Below are 17,336 nucleotides of genomic sequence, written 5' to 3'. Positions count from 1 at the left end.
CTTTCTAGTCCATTTGCCCCCAGCACATCCTGATGCATGGAGTTATTCCCCTTCAGGTGCAAGACTTTGCATTTTCTTTTGTCACTTTTCATGAGGTTCCTGTGAACCCATATCTCCAGCCTATGGATGGTGGCATAACCATCTGGCATAACAGCCAAGCTTCTTGGTTTTGTATCATCCGCAAATTTGCCAAGGGGAGACAGTGACAGTGGCAAATAAACTTCACAAAAGTCTTTGGTGGCTCAGAGTGAAAGCAGGATCTTGCAGGTGGCCTATGGAGAGAGAGTGCTTGCTGGATGCTACATTGTGTAAAGCTTAAAAAAGTTTTCCTCCACCTCAGGGCTATTTCTCTGCTGATGAGGACTGTATGTGACCTTTTTATATTTTAATTATTCAGGAAGGACATCCTCCACTAGTGAGTGCCTGCTAATAAAAAGTCTGAAATAAGTGCTTCAAATGACTACTTTTGATGTGTTCTTTAGATCCTGTAAGTCAAGGAGTTCCTAGTTGGAAATCCTTATGAGACTCTAGGAAGCCCTGAGGGCTGCAGGTGTTATCTTCCAGTACATAAGTAATGCTCAGCACATTTTGAGTTAAAGGAAATGTGATTTTTTTGTAAATAAATATAGATTCATGACTATCTTGGATGGACCTTTCTGTTTCTTACTTTTACTAGTCAGGAGGGACCTGCTCTCTTCAGCGACTTGTTGGCTTTGATATGCTCCGTGCAGGACAGAATGCCCAGCTCTCCTCCTCCTCCTGGTGTTGAATGCTGCTGCTTGAAAATCGCATCTGCTATGGCTAATGCTCACAGTAAGCAGTTCTGAAAGTGCATTTTTACCTTGTGTTTATTGACCTAGAGGTTCTAGGGAGATCACTTTAAACAACATGTTTAAACTCTTCAAGCCCTGGTCTGAAAACAGGTGTTGAAAACTGATTGCCAACTTGCTTTGGGGATGTGGACTTAATTGGTTCATTCTGCTAACAATGTTTTTAATAGACTTATCTCTTACAAGTCTCATCAAGTCCTCTCTGCTTTCTTCTGCCAAATAAATATTCCCTAATAATCCCCAAATCTCTTCCTTCATCTTCATTATTTATTTGCTTGTTTAATAAATAATTTTTTTTCTCCCAGAAGCCTAAACTGACTTACATGTGAACTGCTTCTTGGCTGAACCATGTAGCAGTTCCTCTGTGGCGTGCTGTATTTGTCAGTGTTCTCTGAAAAACTGCTGGTACTCCAGAAAATCAGGGCTACATAGTGATGTTCTGAGGCATGTGGAAGTGGCTTGGAAGAATAATAATGGAACAGGTCTTGCACATCTCTGCTATGCTAAAGCAGCAGGGAAGCAGTTAGTTCTGGGCTCCCTGTGTTGTACTGAGCTTCTCCTATCCTTAAATATTCTCAATGAATTCAGTAAATGCTTCAATTACATTAAAAAAACCCCAAAAGATGGGGATCTTCTTGGGTATTTGCAGGATTATGGGCTGCATCTCCTGTAGAACCCCACACTGCAAGTGCCTTCCTACTTGAGAGTAAGACACTAGCAACTAGTGCTAGTTTTCATTTAAACTGTTACCTAAGCATTCTGCATAATTGCATCATAAACAATCTGAATAAACATTTTGAGTGATGTTATTTTAAAATTCAGTTGATCTAAATTATTTTCCATGAGTGTATCTTTAGAATAGGCTAGACTATTTCAGTTGGAAATTTATTTCAGATAAACTTCTGTTCTGTCAGCATCCTAATAGGGGAATTGCACACATGATCTGCAGCATCTTTCCCAAGGACAGGAAAGGAAGGAAATGCAGATTTGCAGATTTTGTCCATGTCACTCACTTACAAATAGGTCCCTGCAGAATTATAAAGAGCTTCAGTGTCATTGACTTTTTATTTTTTTTTAGTTAATAATCACAGGCTTCGCATAGTATAAGGTCCCTCTATCTGGGTACCATTTTAGGAGAGCTCTATATTATATTACATGTTTCTAGCTGCTGGTTCAAATTTCTAAAGTAGGATTTTTCTGATTACAAGCTAAAGTTTGAATTTCCAGCCCCACTGAATCCCCCACCAAATCTGCTGACTCCGCTAGGCAGACTGATGTTTTAGTGGATTTGTTAATGTTCAAGCTACATTCTTACCATTCTTTTCTCACAGGAAAATATCTGTAAATAACTCTGTCTAAAATTTCTTACTCTGCTGGGTTTCCTGTCACTCTCAGGAACTTTAGTGCCTTCTTTATTTTGAGTGTTAGTATATCTCCAAGAATAACCAGCTGAGGGTATGATGATGGATCAGTGCCATTTGGGTAAAGAAGCATATGTTGAAATGTGCTATTCCTACCTTGTTTTAAAGGTACATAGTATCACTTTATCCCTGCATGTATTAAGGGAGATTTTTATTTCTATATTTTAATCTTAAAGCAGGATTATTTTAACACTAGTTTCTTCCTTTGTTTCCTGCATGAGTCATTGGTTCTATTAAGGTTTAGTGATTGAATCACACCCAAAAGACTTTCTCCCCTCGCCCCCAATTCTAATTTTTCAACCACAAAAGCCAGTATCAAAAATTACATTTGTTGTATCAGGAACAAGGAGTCCAGTTTAACTAGGAAAAAAAAAATGCAGAGCTGTTGCTGAGCATAAAAGCTAGTTGTAACCTTGAAATTGACTTTAAAGTTTTCTTTCCCTTCTAGACAATTGCACAAATTTATTTAATCTAATTTATAGTCTTTTGTCTCATCTCCTAAACCACTCTTTGTAGTTTCTTTTGATTCAAAATAGATGCACTAATGAACTCTATCAATAGAGCTACATTTAGGCCAACATTTTTGAACTTTTGCACTTGCAAAATAAAGACTTGAATACGTTTCACTTTTTTATATTAAAAGATTTTTTTAACAAGATTGTGGATAATTGACAGTTTTGCAAATTAAACTTAAGTGTGAATTTCAGAACTCTAAAGCAGTCAAATTTCAAAAGTTAGTCAGTATTCTCTGTTTGGACCACTGCCAATCCTTGTTTTACTTGGGAGGTGAGGTTTCTATGTTTTTCTGAAGAGTTCTTTTGACACTTTCTCTCAAAAAGCCCCAAATCATCTATTTGTTATCCAGTTTTCAAAAACTTGATAGAACATCTGAGAAGTGCTAGGTAGTTCATGTTCTGCAGGGTTATTATCTTAAATACCTGCTTTTTGTGACTTTTCAATCCTTTTAAGGATTGCTGTGGGAATCAGTCAGAAAACTGGTGAGGACCTTCTACAGCACAGTGCTGGGATGAGGACAAAATGGGTTTTACAGGGTTAAGCAATGCCTTGGCTTGAGAGAGTTGTGTTGCTCCAGGTTTTAGCTGCAGTGTGGCAGCGTTCTGGCTTGTATCAGGAGTGTGGTTGGAGCATGAGTGTAGGAAGCTGTGCATTATCTGTGCTCTGAGCATGTGAGGAGTCTCCTCTTTCCCCACAGCTGAGTGCCTGAGCTGGATGAAAGCTTTACCAAATTCCTCAGCTCTTGAGAGTGGAACTTTCTGCGTTGAAAGGGTGGGATACCTGTAGCTGATGGAAGCCCCAAGCCATGGTCTTCTTACAAACACCACCTTGGGAATTTCAGGATCTTTAGGTTTTCTGCTCTCAGTTGACAAGGCTGAAGGTTAGTCTGCTCTATGATGAGGGGAATGTGTTGCAATTGTACACTATCCTATAGCAGGGAGACAATTATGTGCAAGAACGACACAGTAATAAGGACTACAAGCACGAGATGTTCTAAGGTAAGATCTTTTTGCTCTGGTTGGCTGGCAGTTTGGACTTAATTAGAACTTATTTTATTATTCTGAAAATTTATATTGAATTTAAAGGCTTTGTGCTGGCTGATAGAAGTATATTAAATGTAGCAAATCTTCTGCTGGGTAGTCTCTAATACAAGGCATTTTCAAAAGCTGGCAGGCTTTGTACAGGCCAAATTATCATGCAAAATGTCTGAGAGCATATGATTTATGCCAAAGGTGCTGTAAGATTGCATAAATTTAAGACTTTTATTCTCAACTATTGCATTCATACACTAAAATAATTATAGGGTGCTGACGATGCAGCGCCATTTAAGAAAATGAATGACTTAATTTTACTTAAGTCTATTGTTAAAGATAAAACCATGCTACTGTATTAAAAAAAAAGAGAAGAAAAACCATGCACAAGATGATGAAGTGCTGTCAAGTCATAGATCATAACACTGCAGCTGGGAGTTGCTCTATGTAGAGGAATTGTATTGGTTTTACATCCTTTATTTTAAAGTATTCTTACATTATCAAACAGTTCATACAAATGTTAAAATTTGATGAGACTTCTCGTGGCTGTTAGCCTTTCATATTGACTGTTTAAGAGCCTGGCCAGCAGTTGGATCTGAACTGACTCACTGCTAAACCTGCTATAATTATTTATAATCATTGTCTGTGAGTGGTGGTGGAGATATTATTATTCACAAAGATTCTCAGAAGTGGAAAATTACTAGGTCTTGTGTGTACACAGAGTACCACAGTGGTACCACCTAATGGTTGGCACTTGGGTGTGAGCATCAAGCTGAACCCAAGACTGTTTGCTTGACTATGTCCTATTTGGAAACCAGCTTCCTGTGTGGGGGGGCATTGTTTGTGCTGTAGGAATCCTGACTGTCTTCTGGTTGACTGTAGGAGAGCTTGTCCATCCACTGAGGCATGGGTTTTGTGAGGCCTGCAGGGGAAGGAAGAACTTGGCAGGCTGTTGGTACAGAAACAGTCACTTCCCTTGTCCTCACCCTTACAAACAGGTTGGCTTTTCCAGCAAAGTACTTGGCTTTCCTTATGTGACAGACCAGATGAAAAATGTGAGTAAACTATGGAAAAGACTTAAGGAAAAAAAAGATTAAGAATTCCCCACCAAATTACATCTGCTGTTAAGAACAGGCTAAAGAGCTAACTGAACCAAAGAGCTTGGATAGGCAGTGACAGGACAAAGAAATGATGCTGAGAGATGGCCCATGTCAAGTCCAGATGTGACAAACTGAGAAGTAGCAGCCATCACTCAGCAGTGCTGTGGCTTGCCAGGCCCTAATCCTCATTAGTTACCTATTAGTAGCCTACAGCTGTGTGGCACCTTGATACAAGGCTGGGTTTGGTGTCCTGAGTGGAAGCAATGGAGCTGGAGATGAGGAAGTATAGGGCAGGGGGGATGCACAGATGTTTTGTTGTACCATTTCTTGACCCCCTGTATAACTCCCTTCCATAAGGACCCTGAGAGCAAATTCATTGTTAACAAGACAAGTCTACAGTGCATCACAAGTAGTTGCCCCTTCAGCTGCTTCTTAGTTGCCATCAATATTGAAATGGGAAATGGGAAAAGTTGCAGTGGGAGAGGAATAATAAATAGCTGATGCTATTTGCTAGCAGTTCTTTCCAGATCAGTGTGACACTGACAATTCAAGTCCCAGTTGTGCTAGAAAGTTTTGATAAGAGCTCAGATATTTAATATTTGAGGTGACCTTCCCAGTTTAAGTTGTGATATGTGTATCTTAACAATTTTTTTTTTTTTTTGTTTCACATCAATCTCCTGGTTTTATTTATCATATCTCCAATTCTGAGCATTCTATTTTTTTTTCTTTTAAGTAAACCTAAAGTATTTATCTGTAGCAGTATTTATCTGCCAGAACAGAGTGGTGTTGATATAAACTGATACACTGGTGCTCTGTTTTCCGAGCCCTCCAGAAGATTGCTGGTCAGCAATTCCTACTGTGAAATATACAGTCTTCAGGTGATGTAAGTGAGGTGTGTGGACTTAAAGGCTTTTGTGGAACTGTGCTGGATTTTCCCAAGATAAATTTAATTCCAACTCTGATAAAACAAGTGAAAGAATTGCAAAAAGCTTGGCAGTTGCAAGAATGACCTTTTGGTAGAGTGACCTCTAAAGAAGGAAGAATCAGCAACTTCACTTTCTTTTATCTCATCTGTGCTGCTTAAAGAAGGCTTGGAAGATTATTTCCATGTTTTTGCCACTTATAACAATAGAAGCTCAGATCTGGCTAAACATCAAAAGATGTTTTGAGTAATTGGAGAGTAGTGGCATCACAGCTTTCAAATTAATTTTGAAATAAATTATTACTTGAAGATCCATATCTTTTTTTTTTTAATGCAATTCAAGCACTTTCTGAATTCATTATGAATTTTTTAGTATGTAAGAACCACAAGTCCACAGCAGAATTGCCTATTTTCAGAGTACAGTGAAAAGCAAACTTCATCATTCTGCTGTATTAAACACATCCAAAAGTCCAAAACCTGTTGAGAAAAATGTTCTGCTTTTTTTTTTTTTTTTTTTTTTTTGGTAGTATGGTTTTAATTCCCAATTTTAAAATGGAACTTATCTGGATTAATTTTTTTTCTCCATCATTAATTTAGTTGTTATTCTCTGGGGGAAAAATAGATTTGGTCTTAGCTTTGGTGTTAGTTTGGCTGGGAGAATGGGAAATAGCAAAATGGTTTTACTGCTTCTCATCATGTAACAAATGGTCCATAGATTAAGAATTTCCTTGTGTTTTGCATTATGTTAAAGCCTCAAAAACTACTTATTAGCTGGTGTAATATTTAATTTAGGATTATGTAAAATTGGATGTCATTTGAAATCTGGAAATAAATTAAAACTGTAAAAATTTGTTGTATGGTTATATAAGGCTACATTAATTGTGCTGGAGGCTTAAAGAATAATGTTTCTAAAAACATGTTTTGCATTTAAAATTAGCATTAGGGCAAAGAATCTATTATATATTGAAGTTTATTTGTTAGTCACTGTGTTGAAGTATAAAAATGGAACTTATTACTGTGTTTCAAGGTCTGGGGTATTTTTAGTTGGGAAGAAACCAAGCTATTTTTTCTTTCTTTTTTTTTTTTTTTTCTTTGTTAGTCTACAACTTCATGTGAGGTTGTGTTGGGGTTTGGCCCCAACCATCAACTAAGTCCCACGCAGCAGCTTCCTCCCTGTGGGATGGTGAAGAGAACGGGAAGTGTAAATGACAGAAAACTCATGGGTTGAGATAAAGACAGTTTAATAAGGAAAGCAAAATCTGAGCACTCAAGCAAAGCAAAACAAGGAATCATTCACCACTTCCCATGGGCAGGCCATCACAGGTAACGGTAACCTGGGAAGACAAATGCCATCACTCTGAATATTCCTGTCTTCTTTCATGTTCCCTGAGCTCTACATACTAAGCAGGACATCATATGGTCTGGGAGATCCCTTAGGTCAGTTGGGGTCAGCTGTCCTGGCTGTGTCCCCTCCCAGCTTCTTGTGTACCCACAGCCTCCTTGCTGGTGGGGTGGGGTGAGGAGCAGAAAAAGCCTTAATGCTGTGCAAGCACCGCTTAGCAATTAAAACCAACAAAAAACTCTGTGTTATCAGCACTGTTTCCAGCTCAAATCCCATACCAGCCCCACACCAGCTACTGTGAAGAAAATTAACTGTACCCCAGCCAAAAGCAGCACAGGTGGTGATGAAACAGAACTAGTTGTTTAAGCTGCAGTGAGAACAGTAGCTTCTCAGATAATACTGCTGCTGTCAAAGGTGATATCACCAGTTCTGTTCTACATTTTGTTTAACAGCAAACCTTGAATACTTGAATATGTCTGTCTAATTAAAAATATTTTAATAGCATGGCAATTTTTAGATCTTGGAAGTTGTCATAACTTGGAATTTTTAATAATTTCATTTGAGGTGAAAATATGCCTTAAACTTGCAGATGTATCTGGTTATCTCATTTACTCCAAGCACTGAGAGACAAGGTAGTCATTGCTCATAACCAGCATGGGTTCACATGGGAAAAGTCCTGCTTAACCAACTTAACTTCCTTTTATGACAAGGTCACCCACCTAGTTGACCAAAGGAAACTTTTTTTTTTTGTAATTTTATCAAAGGTTTAGGTACTGTCTCTCACAGTGTTTCTGAATAAACTGTTCATCACACATCTAGACAAGTTCATAGGGCATGGAGTGAGCCAAGGGCTGCTGGGTGGGGCCCAAGGGGTTATAGTGAATGGGGTTACATCAGCCTGGTGGTCAGTCACCAGTAGAGTTCCCCATGACTCAGTTTTAGGGCCAGTGCTCTTTAATGTCTTCATAAATTATCTGGACACTGGAACCAAATGTACCTTAAGAAAGTTTGCTGATGAGGAGGAGCTGTGGGCACCTTCAAGGGCAGAGAATCCTTACAGAGAGAGATCTGGATAGCCTGGACAGCTGTGCAGTCAGCAACCATATGAAATTTAGCAAGGGAAAGTGCCACATTCTTCACATAGTATGGGACAATCCTGGTTGTCTTTTGGTCACTAGTGACAGGACACATGAAATGAAATGAAATGAAATGAAATGAAATGAAATGAAATGAAATGAAATGAAGCTACATCAGGGAAGTTCAGCTTGGACATTAGGTTCTTCACTGAGAAAGTGGTCAGTCACAGCAACAGGCTCCCCAAGGAAGTGGTCAGAGCATCAGACCTGTCAGAGTTAAGGAGCTTCTGGCCAAGGCTCTTAGTTGTAGGTCTAGTTTTAGGCAGTCTGTGAAGAGCAGGGTGTTACACTTGCTGATCCTTATAAGTCTCTTCCAACTTGAGAAATTCTGTGATTCTGTGAATCATTCCTTCACCTACTATGTGGAAAATGGCATGGCTCTTGTTCGAAATGCTGCAACCACCTGCCAAGTTGTTCACAGAATTTTAAAGAATTCATTTGCCTTTCATTACTGTGCACACCTTTGCTTTTTTCGGGTTTGATTTTAAAATGTGGCTGTCTGCATTCAGCCTTTTGCATTTGAAAGATGAACAAAGATTCAGGATAATGTTAATTCCTGCAAGGTCTGGTGTAAAAGTGCTAAAATATACTTTTTAGCTGCTCTGTGAGCCTTTTGGAGAGGCTGGTTTCCCATTAGGGTTTCAGTTTCAGAATGGAAAAGACACGTGTAGCAGGCAGTCTCTGCATTGCCATGCTGCAGCAGAATCCCATAACATGAAGTATCTGCCTGTAATTCAAAACTTCAAGAGGGATCCAGCTGAAGCAACAAAGGTCCCACTTTTGGCATTTGTGCAGCAGCTGCCTGGGCATTGTGCCATTCATCAGAGGCAATACACATTCCCTCTCAATCCTGCTGTGATTCCCTTCCTCCCTCCTGTTTCAAATGCTTTCATAGAGCTGAGCAGTATGAACTTTCATCAGAGGAGGTGAAAGTGGTGTTGCTCATTCTGAACATGCTGGAATTGTTTTCCCAAGTTCAAGTCCCACTCAAGGTTTATTCCTGTTTTTCTCCTCATATTTACTCCCTTTTAGCCCTACAGTTGACTTGCTCTTTGGTGTAATTACATGAAAAATGCTGAGAGCCTTTTCCAGGCAAAGAAAATTAATGTCCTTCTACACTGAGCTGTACTGCATTCCCAGTAATCCGGTTATGTTCGGTCCTTTGCAAATGAAGACCATAAAAGACAAGCAGCTTTGATCCATCTCAGTTTCAATTGCCATGATATCCCATCCTTGGAGTCAACGTGGGGTTCTTTCAGCAACAGTCAGAACTTAATTTTCATTGTTACATGATATAAATGATGGTTGGGAAGGTTTTGATTACATCATTTTGTAAGAAGCTGTAGCTAAAAACATAAATATCATTTATCTGTCTTCTGGAAAAAAAAATTGAAATAAACCCAAAACTTTGTCATCATGAAATAAACCTAAGGAACCTCTGCATAAGAGCAGCTGTGAAAGGGAATACTGGATGGGTGGTCTCTCCATCAGGGAATCTCTCTCTCAGTCTCTCCCTCCTCTCCTCACTGCTTGCTCATGCAAGCAGTCTGGTGAGCATTTAGATAAGGTCCTACAGGATAAACCAACTTTCTATTTTAATAAATTTTGTGGTATGATTGTTGTATTTAAAGCTTGCTTCAGCTGTATCTCATGTGATCTTGTTGGCCATGTACTGAAGTAAGAGACTGCTGTGATAAAATAGATGTGGAAGTAATGCTGAGTATGAGCAATGCTAAGTCATGGTGGTTGAAAGAGTTCTTTTGAGTCATCCCTTCCCAAGAGAAGGTTCCACACATAGAACCTTAAAGATAGTGCTCTGATAGTGCTCTTGTAAACCCTTCAAGTTGTAGAGCAATTCAGCTTGCCTTTTGACCTTCCCCTTAAACCCATCCTTCTGCAGTGTTCAAGGGAAAAAATTCCAGGAGGACAGATGACATATATGTAATAATCTATAACAGGTTTTCCATGTCCATATTGCTGTTTGCACCCAGCTGAGGTGGTAAGGTCTGAAAGCTGTTGCTGATAACTTTCTGGTGGGCTGTGAGAAATGAGCTCCCAACCAGGACTTAGAGACTAGAGACTCACTGTGGAGAAAAAGTGCAGTTTTGCTGCCTAGTACCTATTTGCAGTGTCAGCAGAGGTGCTGATGCAGAAAGAGACCCAGGAGACTGAATTCCTTTGGACTTACGTGGCTCAAAAATAACCATGTGTGTTTCAGAGAGGACTGTAATGGATTACAAATAGACTTTGTACAAACACTACAATTTTGTTTTCACGTAACAAGGTGTTAAAAGCAAATATAGTAATAAGAATAAACTATACTGAGTTTACATACTAAGTAGGAAAGAAAGAGTAATGCTGAGGCTGCCAATTTTAGCACTGACAAGAAGCTGAAAGCAAAGGTAGCTTATGGTAGCTGCTGTGACACCAGGGAAAAGACAACCTTGGCACAGGCTGCCTGAGAAAGGTGCAGAGCCTCCAGAACATGTATTGTGCAAAATACTTAGATGGAGAGCACAGCACTGGACAGTGAGTAGGTATTTTGCAATTATTGTGAGGTCTGGCAGATATGAAATGTTTCCCACAGAACTGTGAGAGGTATTCTTTTTTTTTCCCTCTGCTGGTCTCTTGGGAAGCAGTTACAGGCCATCTCTTCTGTTTCCCAGCTGTGGCTGTGGCATGAAGCATCTGGCAGAGCTGGAACTGGGATACAGCTTCCTGCTGAGCAGATGTTTGTATATGTTGATAGTGCTTTTGGAGGGATGGGTATACTAAATGAGTTGTTGAGCTTTGCTTGGCTGTGAGTCTGATTCTGTGAAAGCTAAGGGAACAATGGGATTAAGGTGCATGACTGGTTGATTGCTTATGTGGATTTAGTGTGAAGCCACTTTTCCAGTTCCCTAACATGCCATCCCATTGTCTTCAAGGGGAGTGTGCTGCACCATCCAGCCAAGAAGCACCTATTTTGCTTTGTCCTCATTATTCAGTTGCAATTAATGTGTGCTGTTCAAACAGTGCTGTGAAGACAGCTTACACTGACATTACTGGGATGATATAGGAGTGCTTCATAAAATTTTAGGACTTAATTTTTCAGAGGTTGAGGGAAAGTGAACGGTTGCCATTTTTCCCCTATAATGCATGGGAGTTGGACACAGTGAAGTTCAGAAAGCTTTTAATTTCTGGCTGCCCAGTTTTAGACTCTGTATTTTTATAGGACACTTTTTGTTAAATTACAGCCTGTATTTATGGTGCAGGTCCCACTGTAATTTTAAGTGCATGGCCGTTCTGCCTGCAGAGCAACCTTGGTCTGAAGAAGAACAACTAAGATCCCAGGAATGTGATTAGTAGGAACATGACTATGTGAGGAATTTTGCTATGCATTGCAAAAAATCTCTGTGGTAAATGCAAGGATCATGTTGGATTTCAGGAACAGGAGTTGAGTGGCTTTGACATTCAGAGCATTGTTCCTGGCCTTCTCCCTTGCAGGACCTGTATCCTCAAATGTTACATGATTAGGTCCTGCCATAAGGGAAGGAACCTCTAACTGCGAATTATTTCCTTAAATACTTCCCATTTTTCTTGGTGGTGTTCACCTGGACTTGTGTTCTTGCACACACATGACCAAGAGTATATGGAGAAAGTGCAAGTTATTCATTAATGTTCTAACATCTTATTCTTATCAGAGCTGAGCTCTCTGAGCTTCAGATGTGAAAGATCATATCAGATTATGAGAACAACAGGTCCTTACATGGGCAGCATGGTTCCCATTTTCTGCAAATGGAAATGGAAAGCTGCAATTCTGTTGTCAGTAGAGTGGGAGAGCTGGGAAGATATGTCAGTGTTCCTATGATGCATGAACAGCCTGAATGCTCGTAACTCATTCAAGGATGTGACCTTCAAAACAGTTTTGCACTTGACTATGCAAGGTTTCTTTTGCTTTGCTTTAGATTTGCAGGAGGGCTACATATAGGAATAGGTTTTTAAAAATGTGATCATCTCAAAATCTCTAATTCCTGTCAATGTGTATTGAGATAAGTTCTCTTTGTGAAAGAGCTGTAGAGTGCTGATTGCCTTTGCATACTGAAAGTAAGGCTGTTCAGCTCTGAGATCTCTTAAGAATCTGAGACTAAACCAGGAGCTTTAGTGCTATTTGCTCTTCTATCTTGAAGAATTAATGGTCATTTTTCACTGTAGCTATTTTTTAAAAATCAGTTTTCTCTGTGACCTTTTTTCCTGATATTTTATATGCTGTATCTTTCACTCTAAGGCCATGAGGTGCCTTCCAGACTGCCTTATAAAATTTCAGGACCTGCCTTAGTGTTTCCTTTCCTCTTTTAGACTAAAGTGCTTGTTCATTCTGTCCCCTTCCTCCCCACCCCCACTGCCCCGGTTTCCCACTGCTGTCTCAGGATGCAGTGCTCCTGGTGCTTTGATATGCTTGGGCTTACACTTTCTATTTGAGCTGAGCTCCCTGTCATGGGATAGTTACAGGCCGCATTCCTGTGCTGGAAATAGATACTTTTTGCATAACCTGCTTCCTTATACCCTTTAGCATCTAAGGCCTCTGGTGAAGCACTGTCTCCACTACCATAGATGGAGCAGCACAGGAATCATCAGAAGCTGAGAAAGGTGACGGGGAGAATGGAAAAGCTGTTAGGGTTCTAAGAGGTAGAAGTTCAGAGTGTCTGCTGGTTGTGAGATAACATCACTGTATTATTACTTTAATTTAAACTAAATAATAGAACCCATCTTTTTCTTATTAGATACAGATATAGAAAAACCCCAAATACCTTATGAGAGTGACTTAATGCACAAGCACTTACAGCCACTTTATTCTCCTCCATGCCCTTAATAGGAAATTATTCAGCAAGTTCTGCTTCTGATTTTGCCAAAAGATGTCTTCTCAAGGCCTGAGCAGCAAAATTGAAATATTGCTCAGAATGTGTTCTAATAATCATCAGTTGTCTGTTGAACTGTTGTTTTCTTCCTTATTAAAAAAAAAAAAAAAGGAACTTCAAGGAACTTCAAGGGTTAATTTTTTTGATTAAAGGTGGCTCTCAATTTCAGGATTCTATATATTAAGCAAGGACTGCCTTGTAAACACAAATTTCTGTAATTCTGAATTAATTTTTGCCGGTGGTTCTGTCAACAGCTACAGCTGACTTTGGGAAAATCGCTTTTCTCATATGGGTATCTGCTTCCAGTCTTTAAAATAGCACTTCCTTTGTCTCTTAGCATTCCAGCTCTTTGCTGCAGGGACAGCTTCAAGTGACAGGGTCCAGTTGTTGGATGAGACTCTCCTTGAATCATGACAAACCTAAATTCAGCTTCCTGCTCCTGCCAAAGTTTCCTGTGAGAGCTCTGGCAATTTACTTTACATCTCTTTGCTACCCATGAAATGGGAGGGATAATAGGCAGTGTCATGCTGCCCAAAAATATCCAGGAGGTGTATCTTCCAGAATGGACACATTTAGGTTGTGGTTGCACAGCTTTTGAAACTGACCCCAGATTGGGATTGCTGTGATCCAGCCCTTTTCCCCTGAGCATGCTTTCTTTCCTCTGTGCGCTAGTACCTTCTGGAGCTGCCCTAGTGTTTTTTATCACAGGATTTGTGATCAACTCAGTTTCTTGAAGGGTCTCTTTGAATAGGTACCCTGAGAAGGGTAGGATGCTACAGGGAGTGAGGAGACCAGAGGAACTTAACTTACAATGGCATTAAGTTGCTAAAATACTGCAACCTAGAAAGAGACTGCAGATGTAAGATGTTGAATAAATAGCTATGGACAGGACAGGACAGAGATACCTTATTCTCCACAGGATTGGTGTGTGGGCCCTATTTGCTTGAAAGCTGGTACAGAGTGGTATCTTAAAATAAGATTCTAGAGTTTTCTCCAGTCTACCCTGATTATGTTGAGAAATGCTCATCCTCCACCCACAATCTATACTTCTCCCAGTGTTTTTTTTCTTGAATGTATCTCTCTGTGCTAAGTCTCCTCTGGTTGCTCTGCTCTGCAGTTCACAGTGTTTGTTGCTGAAATTCAGACTGGTTCTTCCTTTGCCTTAGGCTTTGCTCTTGCAGGGCAAACCCAATTCTCTTTCATGTTGTTCTTAATACGTAGGAGGTCACTTCCCTCTCTCTCTTTTCCAATGTACTGCAGGAGGGTAGGTATAGATTAGATATAAAGACGATATTCTTTACTGTGAGGATGATGAGACACTGGTGCAGGTTGCCCAGGGGAGCCATGAATGTTCATCCCAGGAATTGTTCAAGGCCAGGTTGGATAGGTCTTTGAGGAACCTGGTCTGCTGCAAGGTATCCCTGCCCATGACAGGGGGGTGAAACTAGATAATCTTTAATGTCCCTTCCAACCCAAACCATTTTGTGATTATGTGAAGTGCAACCCCCATCACCAAACAAAAGAACCCAATGGAAAGGGAGGAATTGGAAATACTTGATTTGACTTGGTCTTTGAAATTTTGTAGCAAGTCCTTCTAAAAGCATGGGAAATTGTGTTGATAAGCCAGTGCCTCACTGAAGAGTACATAGTTCCAAAATATATCTCATAAGGAACAAATCACTGGAAAAATAACTCTGAGGTTGCACATTTATTTCTTTAGTGTCCCTGCAGGCAGCAGACAGCAAAATACTTCCATTCATATCTAACATTACTCATTTATATGTAATATATGTGTGTATATATATACACACACCATAACTTCAGTGTAGGACAGGATATGAATTTTTACGAGCAAGTTCTAAATTTTAAAGTCTGCGTTTAACAAAAGACTTAGATTGTTTTATCAAAAGTTGCAGGATGTTTATAATAACCTGTATACCCTGCCCCATTTCCCTTGATTGATTCTGTGGGAGAAATAAGTGCAGTGGTTAAGCACAGTGCAGCCTTGGATTCATTCATGCCAAATTTCAGAGGATACTGTTAGGTTATGTGATAAAAGGGTCATAAACATAAAGGCGCAGAAGGTGAGAGAACCCAACCAACCTGAAGTACTGCAGAGGGAACACCCTGACCTGCCTTCTCCCCAGACTGTCACAGGAGAGGGGTCAGCCTATGGTGTGGGTGTAAAGCCTGTCAACATGAGTCAACGTGAGGGGCTGGTCAGTTCATTTGCAATCATCTCTGGCATGAAATTTAACAATAACAAGTGCCAGATCCTGCACCTGGGATGAGTAACTGCAGGCACAGATACAAACTGGGAGAGGAGTCTGGAGAGCACCCTGCAGAGAAGGCCCTGGGGTGCTGGTGGGCAGCAGCTCAGTGAGTCAGCAGGGTGTGCCCAGGCAGCCCAGAGAGCACAAACCCTGTCCTGGGGGGCATCAAACACGGCAGCACAGCCGGGCAGAGGGGGGATCATCTGCTGTGCTCAGCGCTGGTGCAGCCTCACCAGAGTGCTGGCAGCACTTCTGGGCATCACCACTTCAGAGGGGTGGGAAAGTCTTTGAATGTGTGCAGAGGAGGGAAACAAAGCTGGTGGAGGGGCTGGAAGGTGTGTCCTGGGAGGAGTGGCTGAGGGCTCTGGGTTGGTCCAGTTTGGAGAAAAGAGAGGCTGTGAAGTGACTTCCATGTCTCTGCAGCTCCCCAAGGAGGGGGAATGGAGAGGGAAGTGCTGATCCCTTCTCCCTGGCATCCTGTGATAATGCAAGAGAAAATGTTTCAAAGCTGCATTAGGGGAGATTTAGACTTGACGTCAGGAAGCATTTCTTCCCCAAAAGAGTGGTCAGACACTGGAACAGGCTTCCTAGAGAGGGGGTTGATGTCCTAAGCCTCTCAGTGTTCACAGGGCATTTGGACCATGAGATTGATAACCTGCTTTAACTTTCAGTCAGCTCTGAAGAGGTCAGGCAGTTGGATTAGGTGATTGCCAAACGGCCCTTCTGACTGAAATGATTATATATTCTATTCTATTCTATTCTATTCTATTCTATTCTATTCTATTCTATTCTATTCTATTCTATTCTATTCTATTCTATTCTATTCTATTCTATTCTATTCTATTCTATTCTATTCTATTCTATTCTATTCCATTCCATTCCATTCCATTCCATTCCATTCCATTCCATTCCATTCCATTCCATTCCATTCCATTCCATTCCATTCCATTCCATTCCATTCCATTCCATTCACCTCACCTCACCTCACCTCACCTCACCTCACCTCACCTCACCTCACCTCACCTCACCTCACCTCACCTCACTCCTTTCTCTGGCCATGCCCTGTGTCTAATCACTGCAGTTCATCTTATATTCTTATTCTTTTTCTGACTGTGGGTGAGGTGCTGCCTTTTCTCTGTGGATGCATTGAGTCTAAGTTGCAGCAAGTAGAGCCATGGCCAGGGATCACAGGACAAACCACAGGAGGGGTTATGCAGGCCTCATGGATTATCACCTGTGTCAGCAAGAGTGGAGACCAGGGCCCTGATGCTGCACAGAGCAAGCATCTGAGGCCAGCAGTTGGAGGGATTCATGTTGTGTATGTGCACAAATAGTACAAATTTCACTCTGATGAGCTTTCTTCCTGATCAGCCATCAAGCAGCACAAGATCAAGCCTACTGTCTATATCTATGTGAAGTTGCACCTGATGGGGTCTAGAATGGTTTTCAGGAAAAATTTCTTCACTGAAAGGATTGTCAAGCATGGGAACATGTTGCCCAGGAAAGTGGTTGAGTCGCCATTCCTGAGAGTAACTAAAAGATGTGTAGATGTGGCACTTAGGGACATGGTTTAGTGGTGAACTTGGCAGTGACAGGTTAATGGTTGAACTTGATCTTCAGGGTCTTTTTCAACCTCAACAATTCTGTGATTCTGTGATATTCCATGTAAGTATGTGTGTGCATTTGGAATATGTGCATGCCTTGCTACTGGCTGGATGTTGAGATGTGAACCTGCATTGCCTTGCCTTAATGGGGCTATCAGATTTGGCAGCTCTTAGCAGGTTCTAGTTACTCTTTCTAGCTGAATAGCTCAAAATCTGAAATTTAAATATTGTTGATGGGAGGAGGGGTCAAAATTAGGTTGCTT

At 40.7% G+C, this 17,336-nt stretch overlaps 1 protein-coding gene across 5 annotated transcripts in view; it reads left to right on the top strand.

Annotated features, from left to right (window-relative positions):
• The window catches only part of TSPAN9 (tetraspanin 9), a 168,187-nt gene that overhangs the window by 39,842 nt on the left and 111,009 nt on the right, over window positions 1-17,336 (top strand). Inside the window, exon 3 of one of the 5 annotated variants that reach the window (XM_056487212.1) lies at window positions 677-813. The exons of the other annotated variants lie outside the window; for them this stretch is intronic. Coding sequence (XP_056343187.1) covers window positions 738-813 — 76 coding nt within the window. The 5' untranslated portion in view covers window positions 677-737. The remainder of the gene's footprint in view (window positions 1-676; window positions 814-17,336) is intronic. 5 annotated transcript variants of the gene reach the window in all.

The sequence above is a fragment of the Oenanthe melanoleuca genome, chromosome 1 (genome assembly GCF_029582105.1).
Source record: "Oenanthe melanoleuca isolate GR-GAL-2019-014 chromosome 1, OMel1.0, whole genome shotgun sequence".
Classification (NCBI taxonomy): domain Eukaryota; kingdom Metazoa; phylum Chordata; class Aves; order Passeriformes; family Muscicapidae; genus Oenanthe; species Oenanthe melanoleuca.
This window is presented reverse-complemented; position numbering and strand designations above follow the sequence as displayed.